The 14,962-nt window shown below is 36.1% G+C and overlaps 1 protein-coding gene across 1 annotated transcript in view; it reads left to right on the top strand.

The window, feature by feature from the left end:
• The window catches only part of Sbf (SET domain binding factor), a 37,609-nt gene extending 23,098 nt beyond the window's left edge, over window positions 1–14,511 (top strand). Inside the window, exons 26-36 of the mRNA XM_022082058.2 lie at window positions 884–1,019; window positions 1,979–2,164; window positions 2,357–2,573; window positions 3,964–4,091; window positions 5,040–5,221; window positions 5,867–6,014; window positions 6,449–6,661; window positions 7,099–7,255; window positions 7,558–7,764; window positions 7,979–8,061; window positions 9,589–14,511. Coding sequence (XP_021937750.2) covers window positions 884–1,019; window positions 1,979–2,164; window positions 2,357–2,573; window positions 3,964–4,091; window positions 5,040–5,221; window positions 5,867–6,014; window positions 6,449–6,661; window positions 7,099–7,255; window positions 7,558–7,764; window positions 7,979–8,061; window positions 9,589–9,681 — 1,750 coding nt within the window. The 3' untranslated portion in view covers window positions 9,682–14,511. The remainder of the gene's footprint in view (window positions 1–883; window positions 1,020–1,978; window positions 2,165–2,356; window positions 2,574–3,963; window positions 4,092–5,039; window positions 5,222–5,866; window positions 6,015–6,448; window positions 6,662–7,098; window positions 7,256–7,557; window positions 7,765–7,978; window positions 8,062–9,588) is intronic.
• The last annotated feature ends 451 nt before the right edge of the window (window positions 14,512–14,962 follow it).

A 14,962-nucleotide genomic window follows, 5' to 3' on the forward strand; every position in this document is an offset into this window, starting at 1 on the left:
GCAGTAGGAAGTAAGGACTGGGGATGTATTGCCATTTGTCAGTTACTGCAAGACATTCCTTATATACTGTATTTACCCATATATAAGACAACCCCTTTCACAATCTTAAATTTTCATGAAAATACCAATATTGACATTACTTAAGTTTTTATGTCACTCATAAGAATTTCAAAATGATTGTCTGCATGAACATTATTTATTTTCATGTTACTTTGAGAAGTAGAAAAACGGTAGTCAAAAGAAAAAGGTTTTTCCGGGAAAAGTTGTAGCAGTTACAATATTTACATTTTTGTCCCACATTGAATACACATTATTTAAGTAAAATTATTGTCCCTTTGAGTGTTACATTACAAGTCAGTCAGTCAGTCGAGCAGCGTCGTAACGAGCATTCACGAGTGCGAGTTGAAATTGTTAACACAACCTCCATGTCTGAAATGTGGAGCATCATTAAAAGGAACGCAGATAACACAACCTCCATGTCCGACATATTGAATGAAATGAAGTGGAGCACACACGAGCACAGTTGAGCCGAGCGTTCAAAACGAGCATTCGATGCACCTCACCAGTTGTGGTGTAATGTAACATGCTCGCCACGAATGTTATATTACGAGTAAATGTTACAAGTCAGTCGCCACCTTAAATATCAATGTCTGTAAGTGTTATAATAGATAAGGTTTTAGTGGGGGGAACACCTCTAATGGATTTGTTGGATGGGGATCCCTGACTTCCAAGCTCTTATTCAGTAATTCCTGATATATATTATTACATTTTCTTTTATTTCTACTAGTATCAAACATCATGTTTGATGTTTTTTTTTTCTTCTGAAAAACGATCTGCATGTTGTGGCATGTGTAAGATCATGCAAGTCTTTTGCTATTGTCAGGTTGGTAGAAAGCTCAGAGTGGCTTCAGCAGCTTCAGAACATCATGCAGCTGGCAGGGGCTGTAGTGGATCTGTTAGATGTTCAAGGTTCTTCTGTTATGATCTGCTTGGAGGAAGGCTGGGATGTAACTGCACAAGTAAGTTGAATTTAAGCCACAAATTAATTTTGAAACATCTCAGTTACACTTTCCAGGAGACTGGCCATAACATATGTGAATTATGTAAAGTGTAAATGATGAGAAATTAATAAATTAGTGTTCATTGCATTTCACGTAAAGTAACTAACTCATACACTCTGGAATGAGTATTCCTTGATAAGCTAATAGTTGGTCAGGTGGTCAAGGCATTCCCAAAATTGTTTGAAGCCCAACATTCAGTACTGTGATCATGAGCTACAACAGCTGTACTCTGTCCAGTCCTATGTCTTATTTTACATTCTGGAACAAAGTAACTAGCTCATGGTATTTTGACTTATTCAGCATTATCATCTGATCAATATTTTGTTCCTTAAGTTAGCACTACTGTAGAGTAGAAATTCTTCTTTTTTAATGTATAATTAAGTCCTCTTATTTTAATGAAATGTGATTTTCTTTAGTGTAGTGTGTTATTTATATGAATTTATCTTAAAATGGCATAGACTGCTCAGAAGTCTTCATTCTGCCAAAATATGAACTGCAGTGATGTACACTCCAGTTGGATATTTGTTAGCACTGTTAAAATAGGGCGTGGCACATATTTTCACATAACAGACCTCAAGACATTTTACAGAATTTTTTACGTAACATTGATATCTCGCATGCGTCTGGCATAGATCCACCAACAGCTAGGTTAACAAGCTTCTTACAGAGAAATTAACAGATGGAATGACAGAAAGAATAAGAGTAGTCCTTGTAGTTGCAACCTTGTACAATTTTGCTGTGACCTTGAAGCATGAAAATTTGATAATGTCTACCATAACCATCTACCATTGCAACAAAATTTTATCAGAATTCATTCTAGTAGCATATCAGTTCACAACTTCCTTGATTAAAAATACTAAATCTTTACTTTATAGAATTGGTACAGATTTTGAAGTAGTAGTTTCTAATCTGTGTAGATCTCATCACTGGCACAACTTTGCTTGGATCCTCATTACCGCACATTGGATGGATTCAGAGTTCTGGTGGAGAAAGAGTGGTTGGGATTTGGGCACAGGTTCAGTCATCGCAGTAACCTAGCTGCCACTTCTCAAGCCAGTGGTTTTGCTCCTACTTTCTTGCAGTTCTTGGATGTAGTTCATCAAGTAAGACAATTTATGTGTTGTTAATATTCGGTCTAGAAATGCTGTATATTATGTTTTTAGTCACTTTCAGAGTAGTATTAATAGCTAAAACTTCAAGAAAGTGTTTCATAATTTTTTCTTTGTAATTTTGTAGCTCTTATTGACTCAGCTTACATTGTGATGTTAATGCCTGTTGTTATTCTTATTCAATAGATCCAGAAACAGTTCCCATTGGCCTTCGAGTTTAATGACTACTATCTGCGCTTTTTGGCATACCACTCAGTATCATGTCGTTTTCGTACTTTTCTCCTGGACTGTGAACTGGAGAGGGTGGAATGCGGTATTGCAGCTGTGGAAGATAAGCGTGGATCCTTGGCTTCACATCACAAAAGTGTGGACACAGGCTCAGATGATGAGGGTGTCTATCCAGGTGTGTTGTTTGTCCATCAGCATATTTAATGTCAAAAATAACAGATAATTTTTGTTTAAATTTCCTACTGGGAACCTGCACCAAGTTCAGTTTGTTTTATAATATTTACAAATAAATATTAATCAGGTGTCAGAAAAGCTACTTGCTGTAAACAAAATTTTGTGGGATGTAAAATGCAGTTGCCATGTATCATACATGAATATTTAGCTAAATGTAAGGAAAAATGTCTCTTGGGTACTGTGAATAGCTTTGCAGCAATTCATTTGTACCCATCATGTAATGGAAATGACTATTGACATTAATTTGTTTCCTTTCTGGTGTTCAAGAAGATCTATATGTAGTAACTGATGTTAGTTCATTTTTTAAAATGTATTTAAGCTGTGGTTCAATACTAATACTAATAGTATTTAGTCAGGATTTAAATGAGTTATTACATAGTAAAGTATAGTAGCCATAAGGATTGTTGACTTAAAGGAGTTCAGTCTATTTCAGAGATATATCCTCAAGATTTATATCAGAAGGATTTAAGGTTCTCACAGTGGTGAGTATTAAAGTGGCTGTTGTCTTCTGGGTTGTAGCATCATGTAGTCTGGTGGAAGTTTATTGGGGCTCTGATGATAGAGATAGCAAGAGCCTCTGAAACACTGTTAAACTTCTATTAGACTGTATGGTAAGATTAACGGCATTCCACAAATGAAATATATTCAGTTGGTATATTAGTAGTTGACACTAGTTCTTTGATGTTGAAATTGCTCTTGAAAAATATGAAAAAATATAGTCTGATCACATGATATTGATCACATTTGTGCAGAACTTGCCCAGTGAAACATTACATTTTGAGGCACTCATATTTATTCATTCTCATTGGGATAAGGACAAATTTCCACAGTAATAAAAGGAATGTGTTATTGTACATATTTATAACACATTAGAAATTGTACAGTACCGTAACAGTTTGGACATGTTTGGAAGAATTTGAACTTTTACTTTATGAATGGCTAGGAACCAGTAGTTAGCTGTTATGAACTTGTTCATGTTTTTTTTACTTTTATCAATATTTGTGTTTAGGCCAATTCCATTAATGGGTAGTTAAATTTTTCCTTTATTTTGACCTGGTTCATTACATTCAGTTTCCTGCTGGCATATTCTAGAGCAGAATTTATAAGCAATAAGGATAAGAGGTTTTCATGGCGGTGAGTCTGAAGATGGCTGTCTTCTGGGTTGCTGCGCCATGTAGTGTAAAATATTCTACCAGACCACTTGGTGCAACAACCCAGAAGACAGTCATCTTCAATAAGGATAAGTCATGTGCATTGTGAGCTGGAAGAATCTTAGACTAAATGATTACCCTGCATATACGTCATATTATCTGCATTGGTTTCGTTTTCAGGGGGTCGGCTGGCAGGCAGCAGTGCAGGTCCTAACCTAGGACAGTCTGTGTTTGACTACATTGAGAAGCAGAATGCCAGGTCACCGCTTTTCTACAATTTCATGTACACACCTGACACAGACCATCCTGTAAGATTTTTTTCTGCTTCAATATAATGTACACCAGGGATATGCAAATTCCACTTTTTGAGTCAAATTTGAGAAGAAGAAAAGGGGGGAGTGGGAATAGAGTGAGCTTTGTATGGCTTGGCTCAAACATTAAAATAGGAGCTTGAATTTTCAAAGTGAAGTTTTAACAATTTATTGTAATAAATGTGTTGTATTCAGCATTATGTATATTTGTATTACTTGATGTCTGCTATATATTACATTGTGATCAACTCACTCTGATCAAGACTGGACTTTGTGTCATTTACTGAAACATGTGCTTAAGTGTATGGAAATTGGAAGTTGTACTCTCTGACACATTTTACTCACCAGATGGTGCTGCATTGCTGTGTGTGTAGTATTAGAACATTTCTGGAGAGAAACAGATTGCGCGAAAGTCAGAAAAACTCATACGCATTAATATGTTTACTAACAGAAGTATCGTTAAAATATGAGTCTGTTGTGTTGACTTCAAAGCTGAGCATGTTCGTTGCTTTACTGTTTTCTGAGGTTTTTTCAGTAATGTTACAGATAGTGTTGGGAGCAAGTATGAATTGTGGTACTTGCTAGAGAAGAAGTTCATGTACATAGGGTAAGGTGGATGGATAAATGAATGAGTGAATGATGTCTGTCGTATATGCTACATCTTACAGACAGTGCAGCATGAGTCCCTGGTCTTATACGTCTGCCTTCTTTATTATATCCATTTATACATCTTTTTTTTAAGATTATACAGATTGGTTTTAATCAAATGTTCTTTGTGTCGTTGGTCTTCTGGGTTGTAATGCATTGTATGGTTTTTCTCTAGTGCTTTGGTATTGTTACTCTTATGTCCCTCAGTTTTCTGGCTGATGTTTATCAATAAAGTTTCTCCATCTTATTCTGTGGAGCTAGGTATTGCTCCCAATGTGAGATTTTTTATGTCGCCAGGTACTAAGGCCACAGTCTGCTCTGCCTAGTCTTGAAGTGTGGCAGTATTACTTAGGGGAACAACTGGCTCATGGTCCCAATTATGATCTGGAGGTGATTCAATTGGATTTTCAGCAAGAGGAGGAAGCAGAAGCTGCTGATGGAATTGCTAGCAAGTCGGCTCGAAGAATCGTTACACTGGGGTGAGTGATCGTGCTCTTATAGTCTGAAATTACAGTGCAATTGAGACTGTAAGAGTACTAGGCTTTTATCTGGTTAAAGAAGAGTCTGAAGTAAATTATGTATATATAGTTGTGGAAGGATAGACATATTTCTGTAGTCAGTACATGTGATAATGAAAGCAAATTCCTGACACCAGGTCTTCCTTAGTATCCATTAAATGACTTTAATATCACTGTTTCAGGGAATTAGATTAACTTAATTATTCTATGCCTTGTAGTTTGAGAGAACGTATACATTATGTAGCATACCATCATTATGTATATAATACCAGATATATATTGGAGTGCCATGTTTTTTTGTGTTATATATTTCATTCAGTCATTTATTTACACAATGTTGTTTCAGCATCAATAATCACTGCAATGCTATCGTTATACGTTGACATTATGTTTGAAAGAAGTTTGAATTCTAGCAATTGTCAGGTTCCCAGTAACATTTCATGCAGAAACAAATATAATACATTGCTGTACTTTGAAGGATGTCACTGTTCAAAGAGTGAACAGTTAGTCATAGGTCCAGGGAAGAAAATGCTGATCCAATTTGTCACTATTTCATTCATCTCCAAATAGACTGCAAATGTGTTTACTGATGTCATCCATTTACAGATATGATGATGTTGAGCGTGTTGTACCTGATGCGTTTTCTCATCTATTGGAGGAAATTCACAGGTTGGAAACTGAATTAGGACATCTGCCACAGAAATGGAAAGTTCTTTGGGACAAACTTGAGCTACCAACTACTGACTCTTTGACTGTAAGTTTCTTCATGTTTTTAACTTTTAAAACTTTTTTAATAGTTAGTCTCTGAGATTTCAAAGGAAATTTAACTGTTGTTACTAAATGTTGTGTTGTTGGGCAATACAGAAAAGCCTCATCCAACATAGGATTAAGTTCCTCAAGAATGGTGAATTAGGTAAACCTGCACTGGACAATCTAAATACCTTGTGGGTTAAATGGGGACACATGAATGAAGATGTTTACCATTGATACTTGGATATATAGAGTCCTTACAGACACACAAATGAATGGCCGTATACCTCCTCTATTCCCACCAATAACCTTCATGGTGTATACTGGAGACAGGTTTACTTTAAAAAGACACAGAATGGGTATTCATGTAATAAGTAATAAATTCTGCACTGTGGTTTCTTCAACAACTGATGAATATTTGGCTGTACACTCTTCCAGAGGCATGCATCATTCAGTACCCAACTTGTGCGATCGCATGGCCGCCTCCTACACAAACGTTCCACTTTGGAAATACTGATGCGAGGCAAGATAGTAGGGGCAGCAGAAGCAGCTCAGCACGTGTATTCGCACCCTCATCGATTTGAGCGCTACAGCTACACGACACCTACATACTGTGACCTCTGCACAAATGTGCTTTGGGGACCTGTCAAGGTAGGTTTGTTTGCTTGCTGGCTCTAATCCTGATACGTTACTACAGGTTTTATGTTGCGTGTGTGTGTGATGAACAGGTCATGCTTTGGAGATGCCAACTACACTGCAATAAGAGGAAAGCTCATATCTTTACAACATATTTTGTGGAGTGAGGAGATTGCATGCTGACTGCTATATACGGTATATTTATTGTGTTGGGTGTGTGTATTTCTTCTTCAAGTATCTATTCTGTTTTATGTGGGTTTATGGCATTACCAGCTGGACACTACATTAATTTTTTTTTAATATTTAAGTCAAGATCATGGCATTACAAGATACGTTAAGAAGCCTGTTATACACCAAGTAGTGCATCAAGAACTGTTCTTATTGTTCTCATGCCGAAATTCAGGTTCCATCAGAGAGATATTAATTACTTAAATAAGTTGCTCCTTTTTCAGACTGGTATGCGATGTGTGGATTGTGGCTATAGTTGCCACGAAAAGTGTGCAGAAGGTGTTCCGAAGAACTGTACAAAGTACAAGGCTGTGACTGATGGGAACCTCACAACACAGACTCTCACTCGTAGTGGTGGAGACAGTGGTTCCGTTACCTCCAGTAAGTGTTATGCATTGTTAGTTGTCATTCATGACAGGTTTGTGATGGGAACATTTTAATTACGCAAATTTATTGTCACTGTTATAGTTTAACCTTCGAAATACATTCCATTTTCATAAGAACATTTTATAGCTTAAAATTAATTCAGTATGTTTTGTGTATGGTTCAGGATTTATGTTAATGCATTATGGGATTATTAACTCAAAGAACTTTGCTGTACCAGAGTTTTTAGGCATTAGTAAAACTAAACCTCACTGTTTATAATTTCACATTAAACATCATGCCTATCCCATAATTTGCAGGTGTTACAACAATTCAAACATCAAGTCAGCAATACTATGACCAGTTTTCGTCTAATGTGGCAGAAAACCGGACTCATGAAGGTTACCTCTACAAGCGTGGAGCTTTGCTCAAAGGTTGGAAGCAGCGTTGGTTTGTTCTTGATTCCATCAAACACCAGTTGCGGTATTATGACGCTATGGAGGATTCTCACTGCAAAGGATACATAGGTTAGTCTTTTGTGCGTGGCCCATTGTTTCAGTGGCACTGATTTAAATTCTGTGTAGGTTATCCATGAAATCATTTGCCTTTTGGTTGCTGATCCTACTGCCATTTGTATGAACAGAAATTAAAATGAATGCATTGAAATTAGGTTACAGATAGAAAGTTGTTGATTCTGTTATTTTCCTCAGAAACATTTTGATAGGGTGTTTATATTTACAGATCTGGCTGAGGTCATGTCTGTAATGCCAGCAGTCCCAGCACCTGGTCCACCCAAGAAGACTGATGACAAATCATTTTTTGATGTAAGTAAAGTAAATGATACTCCATGGAGTCAAATCTTTTGGAAACTGATAATTTCTCAGGTAGTCAAAAAATTTCCCACCTTACATGCAACCCAGAAATTTATTACAGTGTTCACAACAGTCTACCACTGGACTCTGTCCTGAGACAGTTGAATCCAGTTCGCATTTACACATTATTTATTATATATTTTAATATTTTCCTCCCACCCATACCTCAGTCTTTCAAGTAGTGAGAATTACACAGATCTTTCGTATTGTCTGGGTCAGTTTACGTAGTCACTGTAGTGACTAGCTATGGGCTGGATGACGGTGTCAATCTCCGAGAGGGGCAGAGAATTTTTCCTCTAGCCTCTGCGTCCAGACTGGCTTTGGGGCCAACCCAGCCTCCTCTCCAGTGGGTACCGGGGTCCTTTCTCGGGGGTAAAACACGACTGGGACATGACGCTGACCACTTGCCCCCATCTAGTGCCGAGGTCAAGAATGAGTAGGAGCTATACCACCTCTCCCCTCAAGGAACCTACATGGCATGTAGTGGGACTGTTGTATTTTACTTTAAAGTATTATTTGTATTATATGGTGGTAGTTTAATTTTAAAATGGTAATAATAGTGAATCAAAAGGAAGCTTACTTTCACTTGCTAGTCATTGTGATACTTGTGCTTGCTTTGTTGAGCAAATAAGATCGATATGTGGTGGAATTGAAGACGAGGCAACTGTCATTTCAGCATCCACGCTCTGCAGTCATTTACTTTTTGTAATCTTTATTTCCGTCAGCGTCGAAAATCCCAGCAAACACACGTATGTCGTCGTTGAAAGTGGCAATAAACTTTTATAGCCCTCTCAACAACTGTGGGATATTCTTCCCTCACTGCTGTACAAAAGGAGTCTAACAACAGCTAACTTTAGATTTAATTTTCGGTGAGCTTTAAGGAAGGTCGGTTCTTCTTTGGCTTTTAGTGGAAGAAATGGCGTTATTATAGCAAGCTGATTATGAACCCAGCCCAAATGCTCTATGTCTGTGACAAAATAATGACAACATTTCTATTGCAGTGTTTTATTATGCTCCTTGATTACTGGAGCTAACATCTTATGGGCAGCAAGTGATATGTTGTAACTGCAGCTTCAGATTCTCATGAAAACCTTAAATTTTTAGTTCAGGTTTGCAGGTAATAAATAGAGAAATGAATATTCTTGGTTAAATTTGAACCACATAAATGTGTGACACTTGATTATATCTTGTGTTTACTTATCGGTTGTCATCATTAATGTGGTTTTTGGTTATTTGATATAGTCAGGTAAACACAGGTATACATTATTGAATTCAGAGAAATGCAATAAATAATAAAATAAATAATTTGTAAATTGAAGCAGACTAGTATTGCCTTGCATACTTGACACTAGAAGAAAATTTGAAATGAAAAAGAATACACTTGTTTCATACAGTCCATCAGTGAGAGTTTTAAAGTAAAAGTTGTATGTTAAATCAGGATGAACTTAATATTGGTTGTATGTGTTTTATTCATTGTAGTTGCGAACAAACCGAAGAACATACAATTTCTGTGCAAGTGATGCATTGACAGCGCAGGAATGGATAGAGAAACTGCAGGCTTGTCTCCAGTAAAGAAGTTTTAATAGTGTGTCAGTGCTGTATTACAGGAGACAGAACGTTACCAGATGTGATTAACATTGATATTACTTTCATAGTCTACTTTCTTGTTAGCTGTCCTTTGTGGATCTTAATCGTGTTGTGATAGGTGTGATGTTGCATTCAGTATGTAACAGTGCAAAGTGTAATAATTTATTATCAAGTGTAATAGAAATTGAGCTATGTAAACATTCTGTTAAATATGGTAGCCCATTTTTGTCTGGAACAATTGATTGTGTTTGTAAGATACAGTAAAAAAAATCTATGAGGACCCCTGATTAACTGAATTTAAGGGGACCACAAATGAAAACTGATTTATTACAATGATAATATAGGATGTGGTTCTGTTTTTGTTACTAAAGAGAAGTTTTATTAAACAGTGGTTTAATGGACAGTGGAATATCCTGTTTATGAGCTCTTGACTAAACAGAATGTCATGTACATGCAAGTCCCTTGGAGGTCGTTTCATATGGAAAAAATCTTCTCTCAATAATTTCAGTATATGATACTACTTTTTTTTTTTTTTGGGGGGGGGGGGGGGAAGCTTCATAGTTAAATGTGTTATGTATGTCTGAGTGAGTGACATGTATTTAGCGCCTGGGTTCCCAGAGAAGGAATTGACCAATGAGGTTTGCATATATTGATTGGTTGGCAAATGTTATTTTGTAAAGTAACATATAATTCTTAAGAAAACAGTCTTTTTCTAGTTAATATCTTTGAAGTCATCTTAGCATTTCTTATTTCAAATATAACTCCAAATTGTTTGTTATTGTTCTGGGTTTTGATGGCATGTGGACTTGTATCACAGCCTGGATCATCATCATCATCATTATCATCCGCACTGCTATGAGAACCTCAAGTCTCTCTCACATACATGCATGTGCGCATGCAACACACACACACACTCCCTCACTCTCACACTCACTCTCATTTTTAATGTTACTTCATAATGAAATTTTTATAATTACATCTTGTGTTTTTAAAAATACAAACTTAGAAAGAACAAGTTACTTATATATTAACATTATCAAAGCTTACCTAAATAATATTTAATCTTTATCTTAGAATAATAGTGGTTTCAAACTCCTGTACTACAGGAATTTAATACTAGGTAAATGGTTTAACAGTAAGCAACTTTAAAATATGGCCAGCTAGATCATGTGTAATCTGTGCTGTATGGATGATAAAAGATGGAGACATGGTCCTCACATCCAAAAGAACTTACCAATTCACCATTACACGTACTTGAATGATTTTTAGGAACAGTTTTGCTCTTTTTATTCTCAATATAATAAAACAAAATTCATAAATACAATCTGTGAGTGATATGCAGCGTTTTTAATATAAAGGCAAGTTGTAAATGTAGTTATCCCTGACCTATAAAGCTTAGTGATGGAGGCTGGACATGTCACAAACAGTAAAACAAAATATTAGCATAAAACATTTGGTCATCTGTTTATACCTATCAGTCTGTTATAACACACCCACTGTTAGATGTTACTGTAATAATCAAGTTCAGTCCTACTTTAATTATGGGAACTGTTTAACTATATTTATTTTCTGAAAAGGAGAAGTAGTGTTGTAATGTAATTTTTTTTTTAAAGATTTCTGTCTTCTGGGTTGTTGCGCTGTATAGTCTGGTCGATGTTAACCAACGTTTCAGAGGTCATACTGCCTCCGTCATCAGGCAGTATGACCTCTGAAACGTTGTTAAACATCGACCAGACTACACATCGCAACAACCCAGAAGACAGAAATCTTCATACTCACCGCTGTGAAAACCTCAAATCTTACATAATTTTTGTTACATTCTCCTGCTCCTGTTCAGACTAATCTTTAGTGACTGATAGTACCTCTTTCTAATGAACCCAGCTAAGTAGATTCTCCCCACTTTTTTACCTAGGGATGGAATGTGCAGTTTCTGAAATTGTGTGTTCTGTTCAGATTACTAGGTGACGGACAAGTTTTGGAAACTCAATATGACAGGAGAGAGTTATTCGTGAAGTAAGTGTTTAACTGAAGAGTTACACAGAGTTCTGGCACGATACACAATATTTTATACCAGAAGGAAGTTTCAGCACTGGGTTCTCAAGTGCAGAGAAAAACCATTTAGAAGCTTCTATTTGTACTTTATAAATTGATGGATTTGCTGAGAGTGATGTAAATGAATTACTTTCATAAACTTCATGTATTTGTGTTGTCTGATGTACTGTGCTTTGTCGGGGGATACAAAACCAGAGATTCTGTATGGCTGTCACTGTTTTCTGCATTTCACTAAATGGGAGAACTAACAATCAATATTCAAAATTTTGATAAAGTATAAATTTAAAAGTGACTTGTGGTCAGTTCGGTTACATCTTTGAAGATTATTCTTATGGTGCAGGAGCTATATGTGTATTAATACATCTATGAAGTTGGTGCGATTGTGTAAAAGTCTTCAGTTGGCAAAATAAAATATCTATATTAGTGATACATGCCATTAGGATTGTAGAACAAAACCATTTATTTCTAAAGACTTCACCATATATTGTACCGATTGACCAGTGGGACACAACTTGGGTTATGTTTTCTGAGAAGCTCTTCCCAAATGACATATTAATTTTTCACCTAAAGTTCCTTTGGTGTTTACTTTTAAAATGTCTTTAATCTTATTGAGTATTTCTCACATTCAGGGTTAGAACCATCCTCTTTTGGCATTGTAAATGTAAAACAGTTGTTTTTGATGTGTATAATTTGCACCACTTAAAGTAGATTTGTATAATAAGCAGCATTTCAAGGAAGAATTCAGATACTGAAAATGAAATAGGTGATATCACAATTATATCATTGTATTGAGTATATGTATGTACAGCCATACCTTGTTTTATTGCGCTTCGCAGATATTGCATTTTTTACAAATTGAAGGTTTAAGGCAACCGTGCGTCGAGCAAGTCTATCAGCGCCATTTTTCCAACAGCATGTGCTCACTTCGTGTCTCTGTGTCACATTTTGGTAATTGTCTCAATGTTCTCGCATTGGTTTTTTTAGACATAATGCTATTGCACACTTAATAGACTACAGAATAGTGTAAACATAACTTTTATATGCACTGGGAAACCAAAACATCCGTGTGACTCGCTTTATTGCGGTGGTCTGGAACCGAACCCGCAGTATCTCCGATGTATGCCAGTATTGACTTCTGTTTTACATTTGATTATCCAAACTACAGTCCAGGAATAGAATCTTCTAATACCGGTAAACCAGTTCATAAATCGTTCATCATCGCGAGAATGATAGCTTGTCATAATCAGGGCTGAAATGTAATGTATCAGTTCATAATGTTTGCATTGAGAGCTTGTATACATTGATTGTTTTTATCTGCTTTTTGCCCCAAATTTCTTAATTAATAAACTTTGTTTTACAATGTTTAACTTGAGCAGAGCATCTTCCTCTCTTTTCAAGTTCTGAAATTAGATTGTGTAAACTGGACTGTAATTTTGTATGCGCAACAGTTTGTATAGAACGGCATGCAGGACTGGAATTAACCTTTTGTAAGCAGGGATTTCGTAATTCTTGACATGTGTCAGTTGGTGGATTCATGGTTTTTGACTGAAGTGATGTATATCATGATGAAATTGTCTTTGAACGTTTTGTTATGAATGTAAGAATATATTAATGCAGAATTATAACCATTTAATGTATCTCCATGATTTAAAACAGTTGTCTTCACAAAAGTTAGGCTGTCAAGTTGATTCATCGTGTTTCATTTAATTTTTGGCTGTGCTTATTGTATCATTACGGAGCGAGCTTTCCAATTTAATGATTACCAATCACAGTAGGTATCTTACAAGGAGTTCCATGTAACAGAGATGTATCTTAATATGAATGGAAAGGATTTAATGTGAATGGGTTACACAGTGATCCAGTGATTCATTGCAAGTACAAGAAGCAGTTGCCTTGTTCTTACTCTTTCAGATCCCAATCTGCACTCGAGAAATGGACATGTCATACCTCTAATGCAAGTACTGTAGTAGTATTTTAGTGATATTTATATAATTTCCACTTCTTGTGTGGCATTTGCCCTAATGATACTAGAAGTGAATGTGTATATGCTATTATTTTTCAGGTTCTTTGTCTTTCATATGCTTGAAGAGCTTTATTATTCTGAATGAGAAGAAGTCATCTCAGTCCTTGTAGAGAGACTCAAATGAATATATGAAACAAAACGGTGGAATTTTACATATCCCCAGGTTGAGCCTATGTATTGCATACCTGGGAGCAACAGTTGGCTAAATCACACATTATTAAAACAGAGATACACTCAAGCATTGGGGTTCTGCATGCAATTGATAGTATACCAAAAGAGAGAGATATAAAGACAACATGCTTAACATGCCTCTTTAGAAAAGTGATGTTTAAATTTTCCAACTTTGTGTGTTTGCCCATCGTTGCTCCCAGGGCATCAATCATAAACACTGCCATGTACCTGCCTCTGTTTCTACTGTGAAGGAAGTCTGTTTTGCATTGTACCATCATACATAAATACCTGAGAAGTGCGCCAATATTGCAATGAATATGTGTGGACTAGCCTGTCAGATAGTATTAGAGAGTTGGACCTATGTACCGTATAATACTGTAACTAGACTAATGTGTTCAGCAACATTTATGTTTGGTTAATATCTTTGTTGTTATAACATACATTTCATTTATTGTACAGTATATGTTCTTGTATGAGAATTGTTACTAGTCAGCTTAAGATGGTACATAATCTTAACAACAAATTTTGTTTGTATTTTTAAAAAATATAAAGATTTGGCATTATAAGTCTTTGTAGTGAAATTTTATGTAACTCGCAGACCTAGTGTCTCGTGCTGTTTTATTTTGTTATTATATATACATTATATATATTGAATCATAATATGGGAAAAAACAATGAAATATCATTGCCACAGAAATTCTTGAATGGTGTCAGGCTGAATTGGATTTATGTGCCTGTTAAAGTGACAGTCCCTTTTTGCATATTGTTCATGCTGTTTTCTGTTCGTTGAATTTACTGCTGTAGCTTCCTGCAAAAAAATTTAGTTGTCATAATTACAATTCATGATACCTGTTAATCGCGTAATTTCTGACAGTGACAGAAACTGCCAAAGTTAAATTTGTTATGACATTTGTGGAGCCGGCGTAGCTCAGTCAGTATAGTGATTGGCTACGGACTGGGCGACCGGGGTTCGATCCCCGACGGGGGCGGAGGATTTTTCTCTGGCCTCTGCGTCCAGAC

The sequence above is a fragment of the Zootermopsis nevadensis genome, unplaced genomic scaffold (genome assembly GCF_977971745.1).
Source record: "Zootermopsis nevadensis isolate Lab colony 2312 unplaced genomic scaffold, Znev_1.0 Znev_ptg000001l, whole genome shotgun sequence".
In the NCBI taxonomy this organism is placed as follows: domain Eukaryota; kingdom Metazoa; phylum Arthropoda; class Insecta; order Blattodea; family Termopsidae; genus Zootermopsis; species Zootermopsis nevadensis.